This window comes from Lepisosteus oculatus, chromosome 7, assembly GCF_040954835.1.
Source record: "Lepisosteus oculatus isolate fLepOcu1 chromosome 7, fLepOcu1.hap2, whole genome shotgun sequence".
NCBI lineage: Eukaryota > Metazoa > Chordata > Actinopteri > Semionotiformes > Lepisosteidae > Lepisosteus > Lepisosteus oculatus.
Window position 1 is genome coordinate 22297374 of NC_090702.1, and position 24600 is coordinate 22321973.

The 24600-nt window shown below is 36.1% G+C and overlaps 1 protein-coding gene across 2 annotated transcripts in view; it reads right to left on the reverse strand.

Moving 5' to 3' along the window:
• LOC102694815 (thyrotropin-releasing hormone-degrading ectoenzyme) overlaps nt 1–24600 on the reverse strand; it is a 226703-nt gene that overhangs the window by 68974 nt on the left and 133129 nt on the right. For both annotated transcript variants that reach the window (XM_069192282.1, XM_069192281.1), the window contains 2 exons: nt 23464–23529; nt 251–316 (listed from right to left, as the gene is read on the reverse strand). In XM_069192282.1, the coding sequence (XP_069048383.1) occupies nt 251–316; nt 23464–23529 (132 nt within the window). The remainder of the gene's footprint in view (nt 1–250; nt 317–23463; nt 23530–24600) is intronic.

Consider the following 24600-nt stretch of genomic DNA (forward strand, 5'->3'; position numbering starts at 1 on the left):
GAAAGTCTTTATAAAATATACTTATCCAACACATTTTTCTTGGTTTTCATTTGTAATTACTTTTCAGAATGTTTGAGCATTTGTTTGTCGCCATTTGTAAAGAAAGGTCAAATGAATTCTGATTTAATGCATCTTATTTTCAGGCTGTTAGGCCACAAAATGTGTTATCTGGGAAAAGGCTGGGGACTTTCTATAGGTGGTGTTGCTTATATAATTCAACTGTAAAGGAATTAGAAGAAAAACAACTTACCTCTGAAAACTTGTTCCACAAGTCATCTCTTGCTGCATTGCCATACATGTGCGTTATCAAGTAATCCTGCAGCAAAAAAAAAGGTAATTTTATCCAGCAGCCATATCAACCTGCAACTCACAACTGGCAACCCACTGAAGCTAAGCAGGTGTGAGCCTGGTTAGTACCTGGATGGGAGACCTCCTGGGAAAAACTAAGGTTGCTGCTGGAAGAGGTGTTAGTGGGGGCCAGCAGGGGGCGCTCACCCCGCGGTCTGTGGGGGTCCTAATGAACCAGTATAGTGACAGGGACACTTTACTGTAAACAGGCGCCGTCCTTCGGATGAGATGTAAAACCGAGGTCCTGACTCTCTGTGGTCATTAAAAATCCCAGGGCATTTCTCGAAAAGAGTAGGGGGTGTAACCCCGGCGTCCTGGCCAAATTTCCCAAATTTCCATGGCCTCATAATAATCCCCCTCTATGAATTGGCTTCATCACTCTGCTCTCCTCCCCGCTGATGGCTGATGTGTGGTGAGTGCTCTGGGAGTCCCCATTACCTGTAAAGCGCTTTGAGTGGAGTGTCCAGAAAAGTGCTATATATATACTGTATGTGTAAGAAAGATTGCATATACAGAAGCCATTCAGCCCATCTGGCCCATTTGGTCCCATCCAGCCATTTCTTGAAAGAAACCAAGGTATTCGTTTCTTTGGTTCCAAATGATCACAACCCTTTGTGTAAAACATTCCTCCATCTCTGAGTCTTAAACGTACACATAGTTTATGCTTATGTCCTCTGGTTTGTTATTTAATATTGATCCAAAAGAAGATGAATGAGATCTGTTTGTCTGTTTGATAACCTTAAGTGCTTAAAATCAATCTTCTTTTTTAAGTTATTTTAGGCCCATATTAGGACTTTTCTTTTAGCCCAGTAATTTACTGTATCTCTTTGCAAACAAATATTACATGCAGGTACTGTAGAAGATCCATAAATTAGAGATAGAAAAAGTACTAAAGTTGAAAAGTTGCCTTATGAAAATTTTGGTAACCAGGAATATGTGAACTGTCAACATGCAATGCAACTCTGTAATGGTGGATTTTATTGAATGTTCTATTAAATCGAGCATGGAGCCGGTGCTCCAAATATCATGTGAGTGCATTGTAGCATACACAGGGAAGCATTCATAATAAGAAACCTGCCTGCCAACTTAAGGGACATAGTGGACCACTACTAGAGGTCATTCAGGCCTGTCTTCCATGTAAATAATTTTATATGTGGTAAATTAATTAGATAGTTCATTAGATCATTGGTGAAGAGCTGAGAGTCACATTTTCACACGGTTTTCATTTAGATTAGTTTTGGTACAGTATATACTGTAAAAGTGATTTGTGGTGATATTTCTTTTTGGGTTGGGTAGAGTGCTGTAGGTTTTTTTGTTATTTAGCTTGAAGAAATTTGGTATAATAAAATATTGCACAGTATTTTGTTGCCATTGTGGTTTTCCCATTCCGACACAAGCCATCTGGTAGGCCTGTCACACATGTCCCCTAAATTCCTGCTTCTTTTCTGAGCTGTGAAACAAAATGGGAAGTGGGCATGTAAATCTACTGCTCCACAGAGATGTTTGTTGGCACGGTTCAAGCAAAGCTATGACCAGGTTTTTTTAACTGCATTCTGTATTCAAGCTGCCCCTCGATGATCACCCCTTCCAATTCTCTGAATGTCTGCTTGACGAGTCCTGGCTCTTATACTGTATTTGGGTTAAAAGTCTGACATTTTCTCTTTTGAAATGAGTTAAATGTTGGGATACAGAGGTTGAGTGCAATAAGTTTCAATGTGCAGGAATAATCATTGAGGCCACGATTTAAAAGCTGGGTTTCTGAGCTGCTTGTATTGAGAAAAAAACTTTTTCCAGGCTTCAACTGCAGGACAACATTAAGTCTGAAAGACTTGGCACAACAATTATGATTATTTTTCCCACTTGGACAAAACAGATGGATTCGCTTCACTTCTTCTGCTCTTCCCATGATCTGATAAGTGAAGAAAGAGAACCTAATTGACACAGCAACTAACAGTGTCCTGAAAACATAATTTCACAAAAAATCAGAGATTTGGATGCAAATACTACTTGAACTATAAGGTACCTTTGTGAAAGTGGATTTTCATTACTCACAGATGATATCAAATTATCATCCCCATCTATGTTCTGAAAACAGCTTGCTTACTCCCAACTATCTCTTCCAACTTCATGTACAGTACTTATGCTCCAAGGAACAGGTTCATTCATCACTTTAATAAAAGGATTTGTATAGGGTTACAGAACAAAACCACATTTTGAGATGACCACAATAAAAAAAGACAAACATTGTTAATATACAGTATAAAGTTTAAAGTACAACATTTAAATCAAGGAATATTTTGTTAAAATTGTTCACTGAGCTATTAAAAAATCTTTTCAAATATTGTCACTTTTGGTAACCACGCCTCAAGAAAGGTATTACTGTTCTGAAATCATTCCACAGAAGAGCAACCAGATACATTCTCAGGCTTAAAGGAATGTTCTACACCTTTTGAACCTTTTCAGTCTTAAACAATGAAGACTGTGAGGGGCTATGATCAAGTGGAAGGTATGTCAAGGTGAATATAATATCAAGAACAGGAGACACTTCACTATGTTAAAAGTCTTGGGAGTAAACAAGGTATCCACGTATGTTTCCAAAGTCTATACCCTGGCTATTACCCATTCTTTGAAGAAACAGTTCAATTAGATACTCAAATACTGTAAATTAGCTACCAAACAGGGTAAATGTGCCATAACTGTCTAATTTTCTTATGTTCATGTCCTACTCCTTTCATTTAGATGTAATCCATGACATCAGTACAGATGGTCTTTGTCATAGAAGGGCTCTCATTGACTAAGAAGTATTCTGCTGCACTCAATGTGCTCAGTGATATGTTCTATCAACATTAACATTTGCTGTTGTTCACCTTTGAATAGTGCAGGTAAGATTTGTGAGAAGAATACTGATTCATTTTAAAGGTAAACAAAGACTTGCTGTGGGGTTATAAGAAGCTCACTGAAGCTTAGGCTTGGTGGCTATCAAAGCACTAATCAGATAAGGGTATGTTGAACCTTATAACCTGGGGGTTGCTGATTTGAATACAGGTTATGCCAACTGCAACCTACTGTAGTTCAGTCTTTCTGTGTTCCTCTGCGTAGCTGACTATTAGTTGCAGTGCTGAAGTGGATTAAAATTATTTTTGAGATCCACAGTTTATGTCCTCATCAGTCAAAAATAATGAGACCCGAGCATTGTCAATATGAATTGTATACACCTATGTCTTATGGCTGGCATTAAAGGCAATGTCTTGGGTGAGCATATACAGTACCTTGTTTTCCTTTCATCCAGAGGAAAAACAGTGAGATTGGATTAGACATTCATTTGAAAAGGATAATTTATTCCAGTTTGGGGAATGTACACTAAATACAGAAAATATTTTAAAGAAATTTAATTTTGTCTTGTTTTTTCCCAATATCAAAAGGTAGCATTTAATTTATTTCCCTTGTGATCCTAGTACCTCAGTGTCTATAAAAAAGTTTTAAAAATAAATGTCATTTCTTGCACAAGCAGCGCGATTACAAACTGCTAAACAAAATTTATTTTATGGCAACTGACTTCTCTAACAATTGGCTTTAAGATTGCTTAGAATATGCCAATTTTAAGACGCACTGACCAAAGTAAAGTTTTGAAAGAAATACAAATATTTCTAGTCCTCTTAATAAATTCTAATGACAGAATAGTTGTCAAAAATAAAATCGTAGCACAGTTCATACATTTCCTTTGGTTTGGCAAGATTGCTGAGTGTTTTAAAGCTAATACTGTATATTGATGCTCTAAGTTGTATTTTCCACTCAAATGACTGGAATGTTGCATTGGTTCTTCGGAGACAATCTGAACTCCTAACCCTAACCACCCAAACACTTAGCTAGGGTTAGGGTTAGGATTATTAGAAAACGTAGAGGATTTTTGATGGCATGGTTGTGTTCTAGGACAGAAAGGATAGTTAGGAAAAGTGCTATTTCAATGTTATCTTCACATTTGTTGTCTTGCCTATATGGCTCTTTGCACTGCTTTGCCCTGAATGGGAATGATGACTTAAATACCCTAAAATCAAAAGTTTGAAAGAAAGAGCTTCATCTTTTCAAACTATTGCATTTGGCATTTAATGCACTTGCATTTTAACACTTACAGCTAATATGTATTGGCTATTCCTGACTCTTAACCTATTTAACCCTGAAACAATGCTTATCGAGAACACCATTCAACAAGAAATTTCTAATGACAGAATATTTGTCAAAAAATAAAATTGTAGCACAATTCATACATTTTCTATGGTTTGGCAAGATTGTTGAGTGTTTTAGAGCTAATATATTGATGCTCTGAGTTGTATTTTCCATTAAAATGAAGGTTGCATTGATTCTTCGGAGACAATCTGAACCCCTAACCCTAACCACCCAAAACCTTAGCTAGGGTTAGGATTATTAGAAAACATAGAGGATGCTTGATGGCATGGTTGCATTCTAGGACAGAAAGGATATTTAAGAAAAGTGATATTTCAATGCTATCTTCCCATTTTAATATCTTTTGAGTGGAAAATATAACTCAGGGCATCAATATATCAGAGAAAGGATAAGAAAGCTACACCAGTGTGTTAACATGTGTAATGGTGATGTATGCAGGAATGTTACACAAGGCTTTAATAAAACTGCATTGTGTCAAGGTACAGTGCCAGAGAAAGGGAACATACTCTGAGAATGTTGCTGAAAGGAAATTCTCAATGTGAAGCCCTTAGGGCATTGAAGGGCAAGGAGAATCATTGATGGTCTCCAGCAGACCTACTGGTAGGTCACCAACCGATGTGAGCCAGACCTCCGCGACTGCATTTAAATGCAGGATTAACTCTCCATCTGCGACTATGTCAATGGCAGAGTTTGCTCATACACAATTTCTATTTTGCGTTTCAGTCCTCCCAGCTGCAGGAAATCCACATCCACATGGTTATGTCTGTGGAACCTTGTAAAAAAGCACAGCTTCTCCACCAGCTCATGACCCTTTTTTGATCTCATGCACCTCCCTTGTACTCGATTCATCTCTTCATCCAACCAGGCAGATTTGTCTTACTAGAATAAGCACATGCTTTCAACCCTTTTCTTAAATATATTTACAGTTTTGCCAAAATGTTTTTCAAGCCTGTAAATCAGTCCAATCCCATACTAATGAGAACTCCCCTCTAAAACTCTCACTTTCCCTCCTTCCAGGCTGGAATCTAGATGAACACAGAAACCCCCTTTCCTCCTAGTTGTTCTTATTAGCATCTGAATTAACCCAGAAAAGTGGCTAATTCCACACAGAACCTATCAGCTACTTTAAGTTCCTTTCCCTCATATGTAAATTTCACTCCCTCTGAGTACCAATTACACAGTCAAACCAAGATGGTGTCTTCCTCATTAACATTTACAATACACTTACAGTTCTACAGTAATGCTTTTATGATCTTCTCACTGAATGGATTCTTCCACTTCTTCATAAGAGCAGCATCAATCCAGTGCCTATTCCAGAAACACAGTGGGTATAACAAGACTACATGCAGGCCAGTCTATCACAGGCTGCTCCAAGTGACAAATTAGAGACAATTTAGGTATATTGTTTTGGTGGTTGAAGGGAAACTAAGCTGGGGGACCAGGATAAAACCAACATAAATACAAATACATGCCAATTCCAAAAAAACATCAGCACCCACGAACTATGAGGACATCAAACTTACCTATACATCAGCATGCCTCCTAAATAAATTCTAATTAATTGTAAAATATTTGGATATTTTTATTAAATGTTGTTTTAATAAATATATTGACAAGTGCCACTAATATCCACAGCACTGCAGGGACAAAAATCAATAATTACCATGGGCAGTTGACTTAGACAGTTGAACAGTTTAATACAAGGTTAATATAAAACAGATTTAAATGTTAAAATTGTGTGTATTACTAGTTCTATACATTGGTGGATCAGCAAAAGTTCTTAATTTTTAACCAAATTTTAGTTTTACAAAACAATCAATAATGAGATTACTTGCCCCTAAACTTCGTTAATCTGGTGCGCATAATGTCATGTTACTAAATGCTGTTGCCAGAAGTTAAAAGGCTTAATGAGATTTAGATTTTCTATGAACCCCATGCTAACTGGTGAATTCCAGGACAGTCATTACTCAGGTGTGCAAGCTGAAAATAACCAATTGCACTTAAGCAGAAGGAAAAAACACTCACTATGGATGTTGTCTGACATAGAGTGCTTTTCACATGTCTGATCATCATGAATTGATAATATATTAAGAGCTTCTTAGTCAGAAAAAAAAATATTTTAATCCTCCAGAAAACAGAAATTGTTACTTTAAATCATAGATGATGATATAAAACATACGGTAATACATACATTTCAATAATAGAAGTTAAGAAATGTAGCAAAATTATTTTTATTCCACTTTCTCTTGCCCATTAGTCTTAAATAGTAAGTTATATTTTCAAAAAACTGAATGTAATCATTCTGCTTTCAAGAAACAAGTACTTATTTTCAGGGTATTTTAGTAGCCTGATAAATTGAAGCTCAATTTCAAGAAGTGGGATTGGTAGGAAATTATAGGAATGATGCTTTTACACTTACCTTTAAATTCCTTGCAATGGTTTTATTTAGGAAAGGTGAAATGAACTGTAAAATCTCAAAGCTGTAGTGCAAATCAGTAGCTGAATGTTAGATATGTAATGATATTGGAACAGCACTACTTACAGAGGTAATGCAGTTTGAGATAATATCCAAATCATTTAATTCTCTCATTCCCTTTTAATATTCAGATACCCATGAACCACTTTATACTGCCTATTGTGCCAAGAACTTAGTACTGGAAACACTATTAAGTGGGATGAATAAAACCCATGTATTACAAAATAAGTCAGTTTATGCACTGTTTAACTATGTGAGATATAGCATGACATTTTCTTATAGAAAATCGTTCATAAAATCTATTTCTTAGTTTGTATTATTGTATCAGGCTACTCAGATGTTAGACGTATTTAATCAAAATCCTTCAGCCGTTATGGAGATATTGAGATTTCAGTATGAGGTCTTGTGGCATCTGCTCTTAAGGAGGAGTATCAGCCTGTTACAGCTCTAGGACCCCAGGGGTTTAAGCCTGAAGTGATGCTTGTGTACTGTATTTTGTATATCAGTGAAGTCATGAAAGGAGTTCTGGCTATAACCCCAGCCAGACATTTGAATGGAGCCAAATGCCCTTGTTCTCTTTGCATTTTGAATACTTCACCAGTTACCCTTAGCTATCATACAGAGTTTTCAGATCTCTCCTAGAAAAGCTATCCATTTTCTTAATTTTATTATACTATAATTAATGTAACTAATTGAATTTGTTTCACAATTTATCATGTGTTGAAAAAGTAAGTATACCCCTTTATGGTTTCATGGCTTAACATATTTTAAGATTTTTGACCGTCAGCTACTGTAGTACTTTTATCAAGTCCTAACAGAAGATCAAACAAACTTTAAAAAGGCAACCAGCATTCAATACTATTATGTAAAAAGTAAGTACATGCCTTGATTCGGTAACTTTAGCAGCAATAACTTCAATTAAATGTTTCCCGTGAAGATTTGATCAATCTTTCGCATTGTGAGGAAAAATTCTGGCCCACTTTTGACTCATGTGGCAACCTTTATGAGTCAACATCCCCACTACACAGCAAAAAAAAAAAACTTAATCGCCAGTTGAAATAAAGGGAAGTTCAGAATCTTCTTAAGAACTGACAATTCAAGGAAAACCTAAAAATACCTTGCCTACTGTATGTTGTTGATACATTTGTTTTTCTTTTTCCCTGTAATATTTATCTGGGATCTGCCTTGGATTGATAATAAGTACTTTTTCTTCTCAAAACAATAGTGACACAACCTTAAGGAATTTTAGCAGCAGTGTGGGAGAGGTTGAAAGTTTAGTAAGGGAACTTCTAGAGTTATGTAACCTTGGAAGAGTCATTTTTAGTCACCACAAAAAATAATTATCTATATATTTTATGGTCACTTGCTTCTTTCTGATTCTCAGTTCACAACTGCAGTGTCTATAAAAAGTGTACCATCTCATGGGATAGTGAACACCACAGACCTTATTCCCAGCTGAAACACGACTTTGAGAAAGGCTTTGTTATCAGATATTATAACACTCAATGGGCCTAAAGATAGTAGCACAGTTAAAATAGGAGAAAAATATGTCATTGTGACGAGTACTGCAATTTGTGCTGCATATACCATCAAATGAAATAACTTTCTATCCTTAAAGTCCCTTTTACTATTTAACCTTTTTCTTTCTGTTTCTTCTTTTTTTTCTTCTTATCTATTGCTAATGGTTTTAGTTTAAAACAATTTATATACATCAGGAAGTATAATGTAATGTAATATATTATAATCCTCAATTATTTGTTTGGATTTGTTGTGGGCAACAGTGCAATTATGTACATTTGCCCCATTTTAGGAAAAAAATAAAATTCTGTATTGGAAGACTGAAAAGAGAAACATGAAATATCCCCAATTCAATGAAGGATTTACTTCAACCCGTTTCATTCCGTAAGGATTACAGAAAACATGACCTATTTATACTATACTTTAAGAGCGGATTAAGAACAGACTTTGACTTGAGTGCATGGAATCAATTTGGAGTAAGACAGAATTCTGGATTCTGGATGCTACTCAGGGTTGTATTATATCTTGTACTTTGTATGGATTTACAAAGATCAGAATCATTTAACAGATTTAGCTTCACAATCAAACAAAACTAAGATATTATCTTTGGAGGGGAAATATTTTGAAATTGAAATAAGATATCCACATCTGGTTTCATTTCCCAGCTATCATAGTGTTATCTGAATGGAGTTTCTTATTTTATTACGAAGAGTTTTAAGGGTTTTTTAAATGCATTTTGATTAGTCAGAGTTATTACACCAGGATTTGACCTGATCCCCAGACACAGCTTATTCAAATTGTTCACTAAGAACTGATAAGATTGATTGCTCTCTTCTCTCTTGGTGTAATTGTACTGTAGGTGAACATCAATTTACTTCAGGGAACTTTTTCTGAATGCCAGAATGCTACATAAATAATTCATAATTCACCACCGTTCATCATAACACAGCACACTCCAAACTGATGAAAACAGAATAATCTAAACTTTATCCTGCAAAAACTGTTCACGAATGCCATTTACTAGGAAGAGAAACAGATTGTCAGGGGTCTGTCTTATTTACTTTTTGTTAAAACAGGCCAGTAAAAAAGAATTTGTACAGTTCACTGCTACACATTGTAGACATCAAAACCGTGGTGCAGGATGAATGTCGAACACAAGGAATTACAATTTCATTTGACCATAAATCTCTCTGGATGAGCGGCATTAAGTTAAGTGCACACCACTGGCAATATTCTTTTGTACAATAATCACCGTTGAAATACATATTCTTTTGGCAGACCAACTTGACAAACATTACCAGCAGAAAAACAAAAGTGTAGAAAAGTGCTTTTAAAGTATTAGCCATAAGTCTTAATAATTGCAGAGAACAATATTTTTGGTGTCTTAGATTATGTTTTACTTCAAAACTACATTTGCATAACTGCAGTCAATACCAATGTAAATGTAGCATTTTTAAGTGTATCAACATTTCTCAGTCTTACAATACTTTTCCTCTGAAACATTCATAAAGCTAAGTGAAGGTAATAAGAAGTCATTGCCAGGTCATTTATTCTTCTACTACATTTTAGCCTAACCTGAATTAAGCATTTAAGCTTAATTTACATCCACCTACATAATGAGATCTTGTCTCTGAAATGGGCCTTAGGTAAAGAGTGTGATTTTAACTTCTGTAATTTGATCATTTCATGTATGATACTGATTCATCACAAATATCATTCCACAGAAAAATTATGAGGATATAAAATCAGCCTATTCTTGTTATTGTTCCATTTGTTTGAACTTCTTTTGCTGAGGTACTGTATTTCTTCTGGTCTTTGCAAAAGGCCACTCCTATTAATTAGCAATATTAAGAAACTGAATGTTTTTTAAGGTCCTGGTTGTGTTAAATAGTTCAGAAGAAATGTGGTACAGTAATCACAGCTGATGTATTATTTGTTGCTAGCAGCTGGGTTCCTAAGACGTAATTGACCTTTTTGTTTCTTTATTCCCTCTTCTTTATGCAGCTGGTTGTGCACATTTGTTACTTTCAAGTTAGTTTATTTTTAACAGATGTGCACTATTATGATTAAATGCAAAGTTAAACAAACCTAATGTCCTTTCATTATTTTTTTAGAACAAAACATTAAACTCTTCCTTTGCAGTGTAGATTACAAACACAAGGTAGAATGCCTTTTAAAGCATAACCAAGTAAAAATGTATTTAAAAAACCAATTATTGAATGTAACGTTTTAATGTTACAGTAACTGTATATAGCATTTGTAATAATTGTTCCTGGAATGTTCTTGTAATATACTTGTGAGAAAGACTTAACATTTTATTTTTAGCAATATTCTAGTTATAGCGATGTGAATTATGATTTAACAACTGAACAAATTGTCCTGTTTAGGTAACTTGGGTCAATTGATGAGAGCTCAGTTCCAAGCCACAGGTCAGGTAGACTGAATGGCTCCAGTACACCAACAGACCCTAACCAGGTTGGAGAAGCCCCAGGTCAGGCTTTAGTGTGTGTAATGGAGTAGCTGTCTGTCTGAGCAGTCCTTTTCAGTTTAAGGCATTGGAAAGTGGTTCAGGAACAAATTAGTGATAAAAAATACAAATATTTGCAAGCATTTTGTTGATCCGATCACACATTCGTTTCCAATCATACAAAGTAAGTCTTGAGAATCTCCAATTCACCAAGCCTTTCACATGCTCATAAAATATATTGATTTAGGAACATAAACATATTATTGTATGTTAACTGAACTGTATATGGCTGGTCTTGGTAGTTTAACGAAAAAATACACACCAGTATTCCATTTCTCCCTAAGCATTTTAAGCATCAAAGTCTTACATGTGGTTATTTCGGAAACGTTTTCTGCGAATATGGTCGTTATCGTAGTAAACAAAAGCATACTTTTAGAATTTGATTAATAGGAAATATAATATGGATTCGCGTATCTAAATAAATTAATAATGGTATAACGATATCCTAAATTAATATCACTTATGACCTTCATATGTGTTATGCTCCTATTCTTTTTAAGCTCAGCTACTAAAATGTTCTTTTAGTGGAAAAATTCCATATAAATATTCAATACTAAGCAGATTCAAATGTGCACAGTAAAGAGATTAAATGATTAAATCTTTTCACTACCGACCAATTCACCACGAGTGCCCCTGTCGGTCATTTTGGCCAGTCAATCACTTACCGCGATACGCCGCGGTGGTTTGTGGGTAGATGCGTGCGGTATGGGTTTGTACCGTGAACTTTTAATGATTGCATCTGTAGCAGTGCATGTATGCTAATAGGGGTAACCTTCCTAACAGCTACTACTCTGGGTCTGTTATTGAAATGATAGGTTGAGACAACTCCTACCATTTTTTTTTTACCTTTGTAAAGCATATTTGTGGGTTCACTATCTACTACTGAGAGAAGTGGACTTTGTGCACAACCAGGATGGGATTGCAGAGTAAAACAACTAGGAATCAGTAGGGATCTTTCAATTCAAAGATACAAAGGCCTCCTTTTGTTTTGTGTTTAATGAGCTTTTAATAATATAGTTGTAATTTTCTTTTAAAGTTTTTCCTTTTGTAGCGGCGAGGCTTAATAATAAGGCAGAATTAAGTGTTTCTGAGCTTCCCAAATGAGGCCCCATTTCTCTGCTCATCTCTGTGGTGCAGCCACAGAGAAACTATTCATGCAGGCTGATTTAAGGTCCAAGGACAGCTCCCAAAGGGGGATGCACTTAGCTAAGCCTGGCTATCATGATCAATGGTTATCCATTGGCGCCTATCTGTCTAGGGAGTGCCAGTTGGAAATCTGGACTGCATTACTAAGTGTCAGGAGTAAGTGACTCATATCTCACCTTGATCAACCAATCAGGGACTGCTAGGGCCGAGTAACCCACGTGGGACTCTGATGCCCATGGAACTTTCAGCCAATCAATGAGCTGAAGTTCCTCCAGGTAAAAACAGGCAACACAGAGAGCCTGAGAGATTCAGATTCAACGAGATTCAACAAGATTCAGTAAGATTCTGGAGAGGATTCTGTGGACTGTTCTAAAGGGAATTCAAAGGAGAATTCCAGGACAGGACGGCCCAGGAGCAGAAGGCTCCCAAGGGCAGGACACAGCTCGAGAATTCAATTGTTATCCAAACCAGTTGATATCAATTTAATTCCTAAGAGTTATGTACTTGTTTTGAGTATCTAATGTAGAAGTTGTAACCAAGTTCACTTTACGAAACGGTCTTAATGAATGATATACTGAACGTATGTCCTCTTGATGTGTAACTCTTTGTAACTGACCGAATATACCTTTTGTATTCTGATAACCCTCTCGATAAGATCTGTTGGTTTATATGCATATTCTATGTATTAATAAATGTATCCTCGTGTATCAGTACCTGTGTGTGCGCGTTGTTTGAGTTATGTCACATGGTTGGATTCTAAAGCCATCAAAAGAATCAACTTTGTGATTTACTGCTACAATTAATAATTGTCTCAGTAAATGCCCAAACCCTACAGAACTGGTGCCTTCAGAGAGCCACTATGATTACATATTTGGCGTCCCTGAGCCGGTTTTCCCTACACTTTGATGTAGTCTCCCTGCTAAATGGATCTCACCACAAATGTTTATGAACTTAAGTGTAAAAACTAACAACTGGTTTTCAAAGTGCTACTGAAATCCTTGAAGATTCAAGATAACAGAGGCAAGAGGAAAAATGTACATGTTAGATATCTACTCTTTAGAGAGTCACCTCCTTATCACAATACATGCAGCTACAGACGTTACATCCCTCTGTACTTTCATTGAATGCTGAAAAGGCTCTTGACCAACTTGAGAAACAGTGTCTATGTCTGGTTCTAGATAATATGGATTTTGGATCAAGTTTCTTTAAAAAAGATGTAATAGGGCAGCCAAATTTGGTATGTGAAAAGAGGGTGGAGACACTAGACGGCAGCGATGACACATTTCAAATCCAGCATTCTCATGACTTAAATATGGAATTGGCTGCATCTGTGGACATCAATTACTACAAAAGACAGCCAGAGCAGAAGGGGTCTGCTCAGACCCCCACAAGTCTTACTGACAGTGAGACATGAAATCAGTTTCAACACTGTGGAAAGGATTTAAAAGTTATAGGTTACGTTAAAACAATGACCTCTACTTATTCTGAGTAACATCATCAATCATAGCCGTGTCAGACGCCGGTTTAAAGTAGACGGTATTTGGTGAACTGGCCAAATTGATTCGATTGCATGAACAGAGTTCCACTGTTACTACCTGATTAAACTGGGAACAATGCATGACTTCTGACATCTGAACTAACATCAGGTTCGGAAGGCATGACTATGGAAGGTCTATGATTTCACATTAAGATCTGCAGGTGTCCTAAGTTGCCAAACTTTCAGTTTCATTCTACTTGTTTGTTTTGTGATTACTATTCGGTAAAATCCTGATGCTCCTACAGTATATCTTGGTATCCACATAAATAATGTCTGGTCTCTCTTTGTAGAATTCAAAATTTAATTTAACCTAGTATTCCCCTTAGACACTGCAGATTGCATTGTGGACCAACTGCAAATTATAAACCCACAATTTGTTAGATTCCATTGGGTAAAGAAAATCTTAGCAAACAAAGATCCTTCTTCAAGAGTTATTAACTCAAGATTGGAGTTGGGTCAATAACATTTATACTCTGCCTTGGTCTAATTTGCTCCAAATACATCGGACTTCATTGTGTGATATTGCACTCTAGCTCAGGGTTAATCAAATATTTCTAGCACATAAGCAATCACAATGTGATTTTCAATATGATACTATCAAAGGGACACAATGGAACAAAATTATTATGTGTAAGTTACTTTATCTGAGAAGAAAGAGCACTACAGTAATGGTATCTTACAAATCAAAATATTTTAATGAGGAGTTCTGGTAATGGCGTTCATATCTGTGACAGATGATATTGCTCCAGTCTCTGATATATTGTAATCTAAAATTTGATGGTAATGTCCAAAGCATTCACTGTTGCTCTTTTTCTGATTTCATTTACTGGTCTATTCAATATGTGGCATATAATTTGTGCAATTTTTATAAGCATCCATAACAAAATTCAAAATGAATTTTGGCAAATCTACTTTATGATGGAATTTTGTTTTGCTGTGAGACCAAATGAGCATGAAAGGCCTAAATGAACTACATAAAGCATACAAATAACTGGGGAATGAGTTTTTTAATGTACATACTGTAAAAATAAATTAACACCTTACATACATCAAAATGTTTACAGTCTCATGAGGGTTTGATATGTTTTTTCTCAGTCATCACTTCACAGTCAATTATTGTGCTCAGAACATCTAAGCAAGTGAAAAAACGGAATTACCAAGCTTTATGTTTCTTCATTGTTGTTGTTAGTTTTTGGCGGCCATAACACTGTGTCTCTTGAGACATATTAGTCTTTAAACGTGAAATTCAGGGAAAATGTATTTTCTTCACTTGCTCTATGAATTATGTCCTGTTGCCATACATTTTCTTCATGAAAATGAGTAATCTTTAAGAATATTTAGAAAGCTTTAATGATCTGTAAGATTTTCAGTTTTCAATTAATCTCAAAGCTTCTGTACTTTATATATATATTAAAGTATAACTTTATTTACTGTATTTCATTCATTTATGTTGCTATCTATGGATGTATGGAGACAGTCCACAAGAAGTAAATGATGTCTCCTTTGCAAGACTTTAAGAAGTTTGACAAATTGTCCAGGTACGTATTTACTCTACAGTACCAGACTAATACGAAAAGACAATGTGAATTTCCTGAGAACCTGCCTCTTTAAACAACACATAAAAATACAGACATTCCTTATGCAACAAAGAATCCAAGTGCTATTTATGTAATTCAGCTATAGTGAGCCATTTGTTCTTCAGTATCACTAACTACTGTATAGGACAGCAGCTATTTTTCTTTTGTGCTGTCAGAAGTGTAGAACTCTGATTCTGGCCATGGGGTGCCTTATGAACAGAGACTTGCTGTATGAGACATGTCAGAAATTACTGTTGTAGTTGACATCTCAGAAATAACTGAATGGGATAACATTATCAGTAATAACCACTGTGCCGTACGTTTTTTTTAAGGTTCCAATATGTAGGTCACTCATTAACACCCATTCACAGTAATAACTTAGAGTGACCATGGATGTCCCAGAATATAAAATTCTGTAAAACTGCTGGAATTTGGGACACTGTGGGGGATGCACCTTGTGTATGTTTTCTCCCAGTGTTCTATGGAAATGGCCTTTTTTATCACAAATAAACTCAGCTCAAACCTTCACAAAACTGCACTGTGGCTCCTTGCATCCCTACATTTTATTGTGGCAAGCAGGGTACATCCATCTGATGCTGTTCTTTTGTCTTGATTCCTATCTCCAATGGAGGGTGACTAGACATTTTTGTCAAAGGTAAAATACTACCCTCTCATAGGCCTAGAAGAGGTGGGAATTAATTCTTGGAACTGGTATGGAGTATATAAGAACTACAGATTATGTTACAGTATATTTCGTTGAGGAGAAATGAGGTGGTAAGAACATCTTTAGAAGAGGTGTACTGTAGCAGCAATAGGCTTTAAGAGCTATAAGACCATCCTTCGTAAAAGAACAGTCTGCTGCCTCTTTTTTTAGAAAAAGAGGCAGTTTATTGTAAGATCATCCTTGGAAAGGAGGAAGCAGAACAATAAAAAGACCCTTCGGTAAGAAGGTGGGACAAATAAAGCTTGGAGAAATAAAAGTCTAAGAGTTGTGGCACTAGAGTGAAAAAGCCCCCCGAAAGAAAGGAAAACTGCATACCTTTCTGGTATGGAAATAGAAGGCTGAGGACATAGTGCTATCATATAGTAAATCCTATTGTATTACAGTAAGTATGAAAAAACCTTTACTATTAAAAGGATATAGGGTAAGACTTATTTAAAAACAAACAGAAAAATAGTAATAATAATGTACTAATATAATATACTATTGAAATACGGTACCATATGAAAAGGCACATGCAAAAGAAAAATGTTAAATATTAAAGCATAAATAAAATTAGAAATAAATAACAACATACTGTATTTGTAAGACAAAAATTATAAATCCATGGAAAAAGACATAGAATGAATTCAATCGTGCGGCAGAATTGAGGAAAACTGAGAGAACACCGGTCAGTCTGAATTTATGGCATGCAATAATAGACAAGGCACAGCAGGTGCAGCAGCTGACAAATCGTAGGAATATATAGCATATATGAATTGAAACAGACCAAAACAAAATAATTCATTGAAAAAATAAGAGAAGATGTTGAGAATTTGTAAACAAAGAATATATGGAAGATTATGTACAGTATATTTTCTGCAATTTCCCTCACGGGATCAGTGCAGTATCTATCAAAATAAAGTTAAAAGTGTATTAATGTAAATGATTCAGAAGTGTATGTACAGTAGGTGATTGATAATAGTACGGATAATTATTGAATGGAGCCAGCGAACCTAATTGAAGAAAATGGGGAAAGGACAAACGGACTGTCCCATTACAATTTGTGCGTGAGTGGCAGGGCAAGCTGAAATCAAGTCATAGAACTTGTGACAGTTTTAGGAGAAAAATAATAAGGTGTTATAAGACCTACATACTGGACAGAAGCATATGTATTGAAAATATATTACAGCCAGACTCCCAGAGATGGGTGGATACTAGTGTTTAATTGTATAAGCTCAGATCTGTAAGTGAGCCCAGAGTGTTTAAAAATGAAAAAAACACACAAAGTGGGAAAACAATGGTAGAATTGATTAGGTGATTAAATATGTGTACTATCTAGGCATTATGCAAAATAATGTAATCAAGTACCGTATATTCTCTGGAAATGGCCTTTTTCATCACAAATCAAAATTAATTTAAAAACTTCACTAAACTGCACTCCTTGCTTCCCTACAAGAACCTTGTATTAAATGAAAAAAAAATGCTCCTTTGACATAACTATAGCTCATTATATAGAGAGTTTAGACCTTTGCTTCCATCACCTTTACCAATATAAACTGGCTTTGGATTTCATACTTGTACATCATTACTTACTGTATACTTTCAAATGCAGTTCACTGAATGTCATAAACATGGCCCAAATGGCACTTAATCTCTCTATTTCCCTCGCTTTTGATCAAAACTAGAATAACTTTTCATAGTGGTCTTGCAGGTCAAGTATAATGTTTTTCATGTGTATAAGGTGTAAACCATGTAATTCAGCAATGGTAGCAAACAGCTTACTGTATAAAGAGATCAGGAAGGTAATGTACATACTGTAGCAAAGGTTGTATAGCATTAATCAGGGATTCCAACTATGAACACATAAAAATGTACAGCATATAGAAATGTATGTATACATAATATATATACAAAAACTGAAACAAACATAGCTGAAAAAGTAATTTTTTTTTGTTGAAGTTTGTAAAGGTACTGACAAGGGACAATGCTCTTATTTTCAAATAACCAAGACAGAATAAAATGATTAGATGTGATAGAACCACTATGGAATTGTGAACATACTGTAATTTAACAGCTTATAATGTATATTTTATATCTCCAAAGGTTCAGTTTAAAATGAGAGTTTACAATTTTAGAAAAGCAGGCTATGAAGGAATGAAACAGGAAAATGAAGGGGTGAACTGGGAATACAGACTACAGAGTCAATAAAGGAAAGGACAGTTATTCTACCAAAAACATAATGGGAATGTTCCAAACAAATTCATCCTTAAAACCAGTAAATCCAAGAGTAGGAAAACATGTCCTTATGGTTTAAAGGAGAAATTAAGAAAACATTTAGAAGGAAGAGAATAATCTAAAATTGCATTAAAATGCTCAAAAATCAAAAGCAATCAAAGGGACTAATACAAAAAATATAATAAAAGTGCCCAGTAAGAGATGGAAATCAATTTTGCAGTGATAACAGCTTAGTATACCTTAGACCAACTAATACTTAAGTTTACAGGCTCTAGGATGGGTTAAAATTATTAAATCACTGAGGCATTTTCCCATTTGTGCTTAAGGAAATGAGGGATGTTGTTTAGGGACCTTTAGCTTTTCATACATAATGGATAATTGCAAATTTACACCAATTCATAAAAAGGAGTCAACATTAAATGAGAAAAAAGACTAATCAGTTTTACTAGTGTTATTTATAAAACCATGTAAATGAGAATGCTAAATTAGAAGAATATTTTAAGGGACCACCAACATGGATTAAGAAAAACAATATATTTTTTACCTAACTTTGCACAAATCTTTGTACAAGCAATAAGGACAGTTGACATCTCTATCACATGAAAATATTTTAATGTATATTTAGATTTTCATGAAATCCCTCATAAAATATAAATTCTCACTCTAAAAGCTATAGGAATCCAAACAAAAATCCAAGTGCATGCATTGAAACCTGTTCAATGAATAAGAAATAGAAACTTACTTAACATTTACTTGATGATCTTCTAGTATGAAAGAATCAAACTGTATTTTTCTAACATTCTTTCATGCATAACTTTGGGTTCTGATTCTGATTAACTGAATCACCAAATGGTTAAGATTCTTGTGATATTTATATTTGTGTGAATGCAAAAGAGCAAAGCAAAAACTAGTTTTTGAAAACATTACATTGGTGCAATATACTGTACCTAAATGTTTTGGGTCTGTTCCAAGAGCCTAAGATTGACATTGAAGTTAGAGAAGTAGGCTCGATTTGTGAGGTTAACCTACATTATAACACAGGAAATCAACAAGAAATACTTAAAGCCAGATATATAGGGCTACTTGAGGAAAAAGCAGTTATTAACATAAAAAGTAAAAGTATAAGTAACAATATATATACATATATAATATCAAATTAAATATTATAAATATATTTATATATGTTATATATAATAATAATTATATAATAATATATAATATATTATATAAAAGTATAAGTAACATAAAAAGTAAAAGTCTCTAAAGTACTTGTGCCATTGTGCCTGCAAGGAAAACCTCACTTCCTCCTGATGCTTTGCCTGTCCGCAGCTGATGTAAGGAGGACACTACCCAAAGTTAACCCATGTAAGGCTGTTGGACCCGATAATATACCTGGTCACGTGCTCAAAGAATGTGCAGAAAAGCTAGCTGACGTCCTCACAGATATTTTTAATATGTCCTTGTGCCAGGCAGTCATCCCCATATGCTTCAAATCCAACACTATTATACCAGTGCCGAAGAAGTCAGCCGTGTCCTGCCTCAATGACTATCGCCCTGTGGCACTCACACCAATTATCATGAAGTGCTTCGAGAGGCTAGCCATGAGCCACATAAAGTCCAGATTCCATAACCCACTGGACCCCCTTCAGTTTGCATACTGCCTCAACCGGTCTACTGATGATACTGTATCTCTTGCCTGGCCTTTTCCCACTTGGATAAGAAAGACTCTTATATAAGCATGCTTTTCATTGACTTCAGTTCAGCATTTAATACAATAATCCCCCAGAAGCTGACAGAATAATTGATCTTGCAGAACTTTAACACTTCCCTCTGTAACTGGATTCTGGACTTTCTGACCGAGTGACCTCAGAAAGTCCAGAATGGTAATAACATCTACAGCACCATCACAATGAGCACCAGAATCCCCCAGGACTGTGTGCTCAGCCCATTGCTGCACACACTGATGACTCATGACTGTACTGCCAAGCACAGTTCAAACTGCATCCTCAAGTTTGCTGATGACATGACAGTGGTGGGCCTCATTAGCAACAACAATGAGTCACCATACAGAGAGGAGGTGGAGCAACTAGTGGACTGGTGCCAAACAACAACCTATCTCTTAATGTAAAAAAAACAAAAGATAAAATCATTGACTTCAGGAGGGCCCACGCTGATCATTCTCCACTGAACATCAACGGTTCCCCTGTGGAGACAGTTAGAAGCACGTTGTGTCTATACATTACTCATGGCCCTCAAAATCACCTCCCTAGCCAAGAAAGCACAGCAGCGTCTCTATTTCCTGCGGCAACTGAGGAGGGCAAACCTTCCCCCGCCCATTCTTACCACTTTCTACAGAAGCACCATTGAGAGCACCTTGACCAGCTGGATCACTGTTTGGTTGGGGAATTGCAACGCTTCAGACCGCAAGACCCTGCAACAAATTCTGGAAACTGCTGAAAAGATCATTGGAGCCTCCCTTCCATTTCTGTCACCTATCACAAACACTGCTTATACTGGGCCTCCAGTATACTGTAGTAGATGACCCCTCCCATAAACTCATTGCCATCCTACCATCTGGGAGAAGATATTGCAGTACACGGACCAGCTCCACCAGATTGTAACAGCTTCTTCCCACGGGCTGTCAGGCTCCTCAACACCCTGGAATCTACTTGCACCCACTCCAATTCCAGAAACAGGTTTTAAATCCCCCCAGTGTGTTGTGTATATTGTATTATGTATTTGCATTGTAATTTGCACTATCTGCACTTTCACTATGTGTATCCTGTTTACGATGTCTATGTCAGTGTCCTGTCTGTCCTGTCTGTATTTGCTCTGTGGACCAGGAGGAATTATATTTTGTTCCACTGTATACTTGCATATGCCTGGAATGACAAATAAACATGAACTTGAACTTGAACTTGTGTGCAGTCAAATCATCCATACATCCATTCACCCTTTTTCTATACTCATTTTAAACCAATACAGGGTCATGAACCTAACCTGGCGAGCACAGTGAAATCACTTGACATCAAATCTTACCTATTGCAACATTTTATATGTACATTTTAAATATATTTGGCTTTTTCAAGGTAAATGACATTATACAGTACATGTATTTAAAGTAGTGGTTAACTGCTCTGTTCCTGAAATAGAATGTTTTGAGTTTATTGCGTCTTATCAAGTTAGTTAAATGCAGGTTAATTGATTCTACATTCTCTGTTGTGGGGCATATTTTAAAACTTGCTTTTATCCTTAAAACATCAAGCAGATGTGTAAAGAATATCATTAATACAATATATTTGTACAATATCAATATCTACAGTGTATACGCATTTCTGAGTTTCAGAACTCCCGTCAATCAAGTGCTACATATTGCCTGAAGTGTAGCTAACTTGATCTCTGCAGAAGGAAAAAGGAAAGATTTGATACATTGTCATGTATCACTGTACCTGATGTACTGTGTCACTGTGTCTATCATCTAAATTAATCCCCATAAAAGCAATTCAATCACAAATAAGTATGAGAGGAGACTTCTTTAGGTTTTGTATGCTGACATTTTTTTAAACAATATGCTTGAAGCATGGTGTTTTTTTTAATTCATAACTGAGTGCAGAAACAAGTAAACCAAAAGTCTAAACAAGCAAGCATATCAATTAAGTGCCTCAATTAGCATTGTTGATTTTCAGCTCAGATGGTGTAAAAAACAGCAAATATAGTAGTTCGTAAAGACCAGACTTGGGAATTTCTGTTTTTCAGGAATGAGTGTGCCATTTGAAGAAATCATATTTGAGAACCATAGACAGGCATTGTAAGTCAAATATGTAAATGTGTAAGTAAATATGTAAAGACTTTATGTAATAAGTTACAGGTGGCCATTTTGAGGAATTGCATTGCTTGCATGTATTTACTTGTTCAATAAAACATTCATAGTTCAGTTAGTTCTTTAACAATCATTCGAACTCACAAGCACAGCATTGTCCCATGCCACATTGTAGGGAACAAAGTGGGTGATTCTAGAATTTCTCTCATGGCAATGAGAAGGTACATTGAAGTAGAGGATGAGGGGCATTAGCATGCAATGAGCACAATACCTGGCCTCTCCACACTTTCCACTTTCACAAGAATGAAAGTCACCAACAAAGTCACCCAAGAGGACTTGTTCAAAGTGAACAGTGAAATATAAACCAGAGGTCAAAAGTGGACAATGTCAAACTTCATTGAAAAGCAAGAATAGGATGTGCATCTTTATTCAAAGAGTTGTAGGAGTATGGAACCAGCTACCTAGCTGTTTGATTAAAGCCAGTACTTGGCTTCATTCATGAAACAGCTAGATAAGAGCGCTGGATCAATCAACTAATATCTGTCATACAGGTTAGATGTGTCAAATGACCTCTCGTGTGTAACCTTTCTTATGTTTTTATATTCTAATGAGTCTTTCAATTTTGAATTTGTGTGTGCGTGTTCTGAAACACCTTACTGGTGAGCTTCAAAAATTACCCACATCGATCTAGCTTATTAAATCTATAGCATTGCAAGCATCTGCACAACACAACAAAGATACAAGATGTGTTTGTAAATGTGACAAGATGGGTGAGGAGGTTGTACATATCATGTAAAGCTTTGGACAAATCAGACAATAATTTCCAAGTCAGTGGAAGCAAAAAGCATCAAAGAGTTAGCAGACATGGTGAAGTGTGTTAAAGAACTAGCATGATGTATAAAAAGTACATGCCTGAGGCATCAGGACTACACTGACTACAGCACACATACACACCCACAGGCAGCATTAAGAGTGCCATTCCAGTAAATAAGTCTGTAAATAAATGATTTACAGCTTCACTGCTGCTTCTGCGTGAATAATTTTGCATCTGAAGACACCATAGAATACTTTAATGTATTCAGAGCTACATTGTACTGAGAGATGCAAAATTTCAACAAGGATTATAAACAATCCCATGAGGACCTTAGCTAGTCAATCAGAACGTAGGTCTCCTACCGGAGAGAGATGGGAAATAGCAGCTGGATAATCCTACAGAGACTTAATATGCACACCTGCCCATAGATTGAAAAGAGCACTTGAGCCTTTCAGTGCTGAGCTCTGCACATCATGTGGCTGTAAGCAAACAAAAACAACCTGGGGATTGTGACAAACAATATATTATGTCAAAAGAGTGGCATAACAAGAGTTTAGAAATTGTAAAGGACTCCACCTACGTTCAGGCCCATCTGGAACACTGGCTGCCCCATGACATTTGCAAGCATTCGGATCAAAGCGGCGCCCTATGAGAAAAAAATACATTACATATAAGCAGAAATGCTGTTAAGGGAAATTATGCCTAGGATGATATATTATTTTTATCAGAATAAATATCCCAAACCTTTCATTTTAAATAAATTACTGTTAATGAAAAAAATATGACGTTAATGGTTCATGATGGGCAGTTCACATTGGTCTTTTTTAACACTTAATTTTGTTTAAAACAGAGTATTTCCACATTATGATCATATTTCAAAAGCTTTCTGCAGGACAGGATCCATAAGGTGCTTTATTATTCACAGTAAATGATGAGGTCAGGGAACTGTTATCTGCTATTGTCACCCATGAATTTGCTGAGTTGTTGTTAACTTTTCATATCACTGACAGGGCCACGGCTACTCAGTGTGTCAGAGTCAAAGCATAAATTCACATTTTGACAGTTTCTAATATGCAGGAGTTTATAAAGTCACGCAATCACCTCTGAGAAGAATACCTCTAAAACTGCACATCCAATTTACTTGAAATCACAGGGTACACATATGGGGTCATGGGCACGGAACGGCAGTGGAAAAAACATTTGCCAGCAAGAGGCGTGAAATTACTGTAGCTATTCAATATGTGCCCTGATCAAGAACAGAGCCAAGATGCATTATGATGTTGCACACTGCCAGCATAAACACATCCATGGAAATGAGAGCTATTCAAAAAGCAGTTTTGAATGTGGGCAGAGATTCCACTCAGTTGACACACACCTGATCCTACCTTTATCCCTGTGTACAGAAGTCTGCTGGGGTGAGGTCAGGTACAGTAAGCTTTCAAGTTACTAAGTGCGAAATCCACAAATGACCGTGTGCTCTGAGACAAAAGGGTATGAACGTTTCACTGAAGTGGCAATCAGGGAAAGTGCAGCAGTGCCACCATTATGGTGATTATGTCGATGTCACAAAGAATAATATGCTTTTTGGGATAATAGGCACTTAGGATATTGTTTACAGGTGACACCGCAAGTAAGACTTCAAGGAAGGGTGTATCAATTCAGAATGATGCTGTGGAATCACTTCACACATTGACTTTGGGAGACTTCACTGGCATTT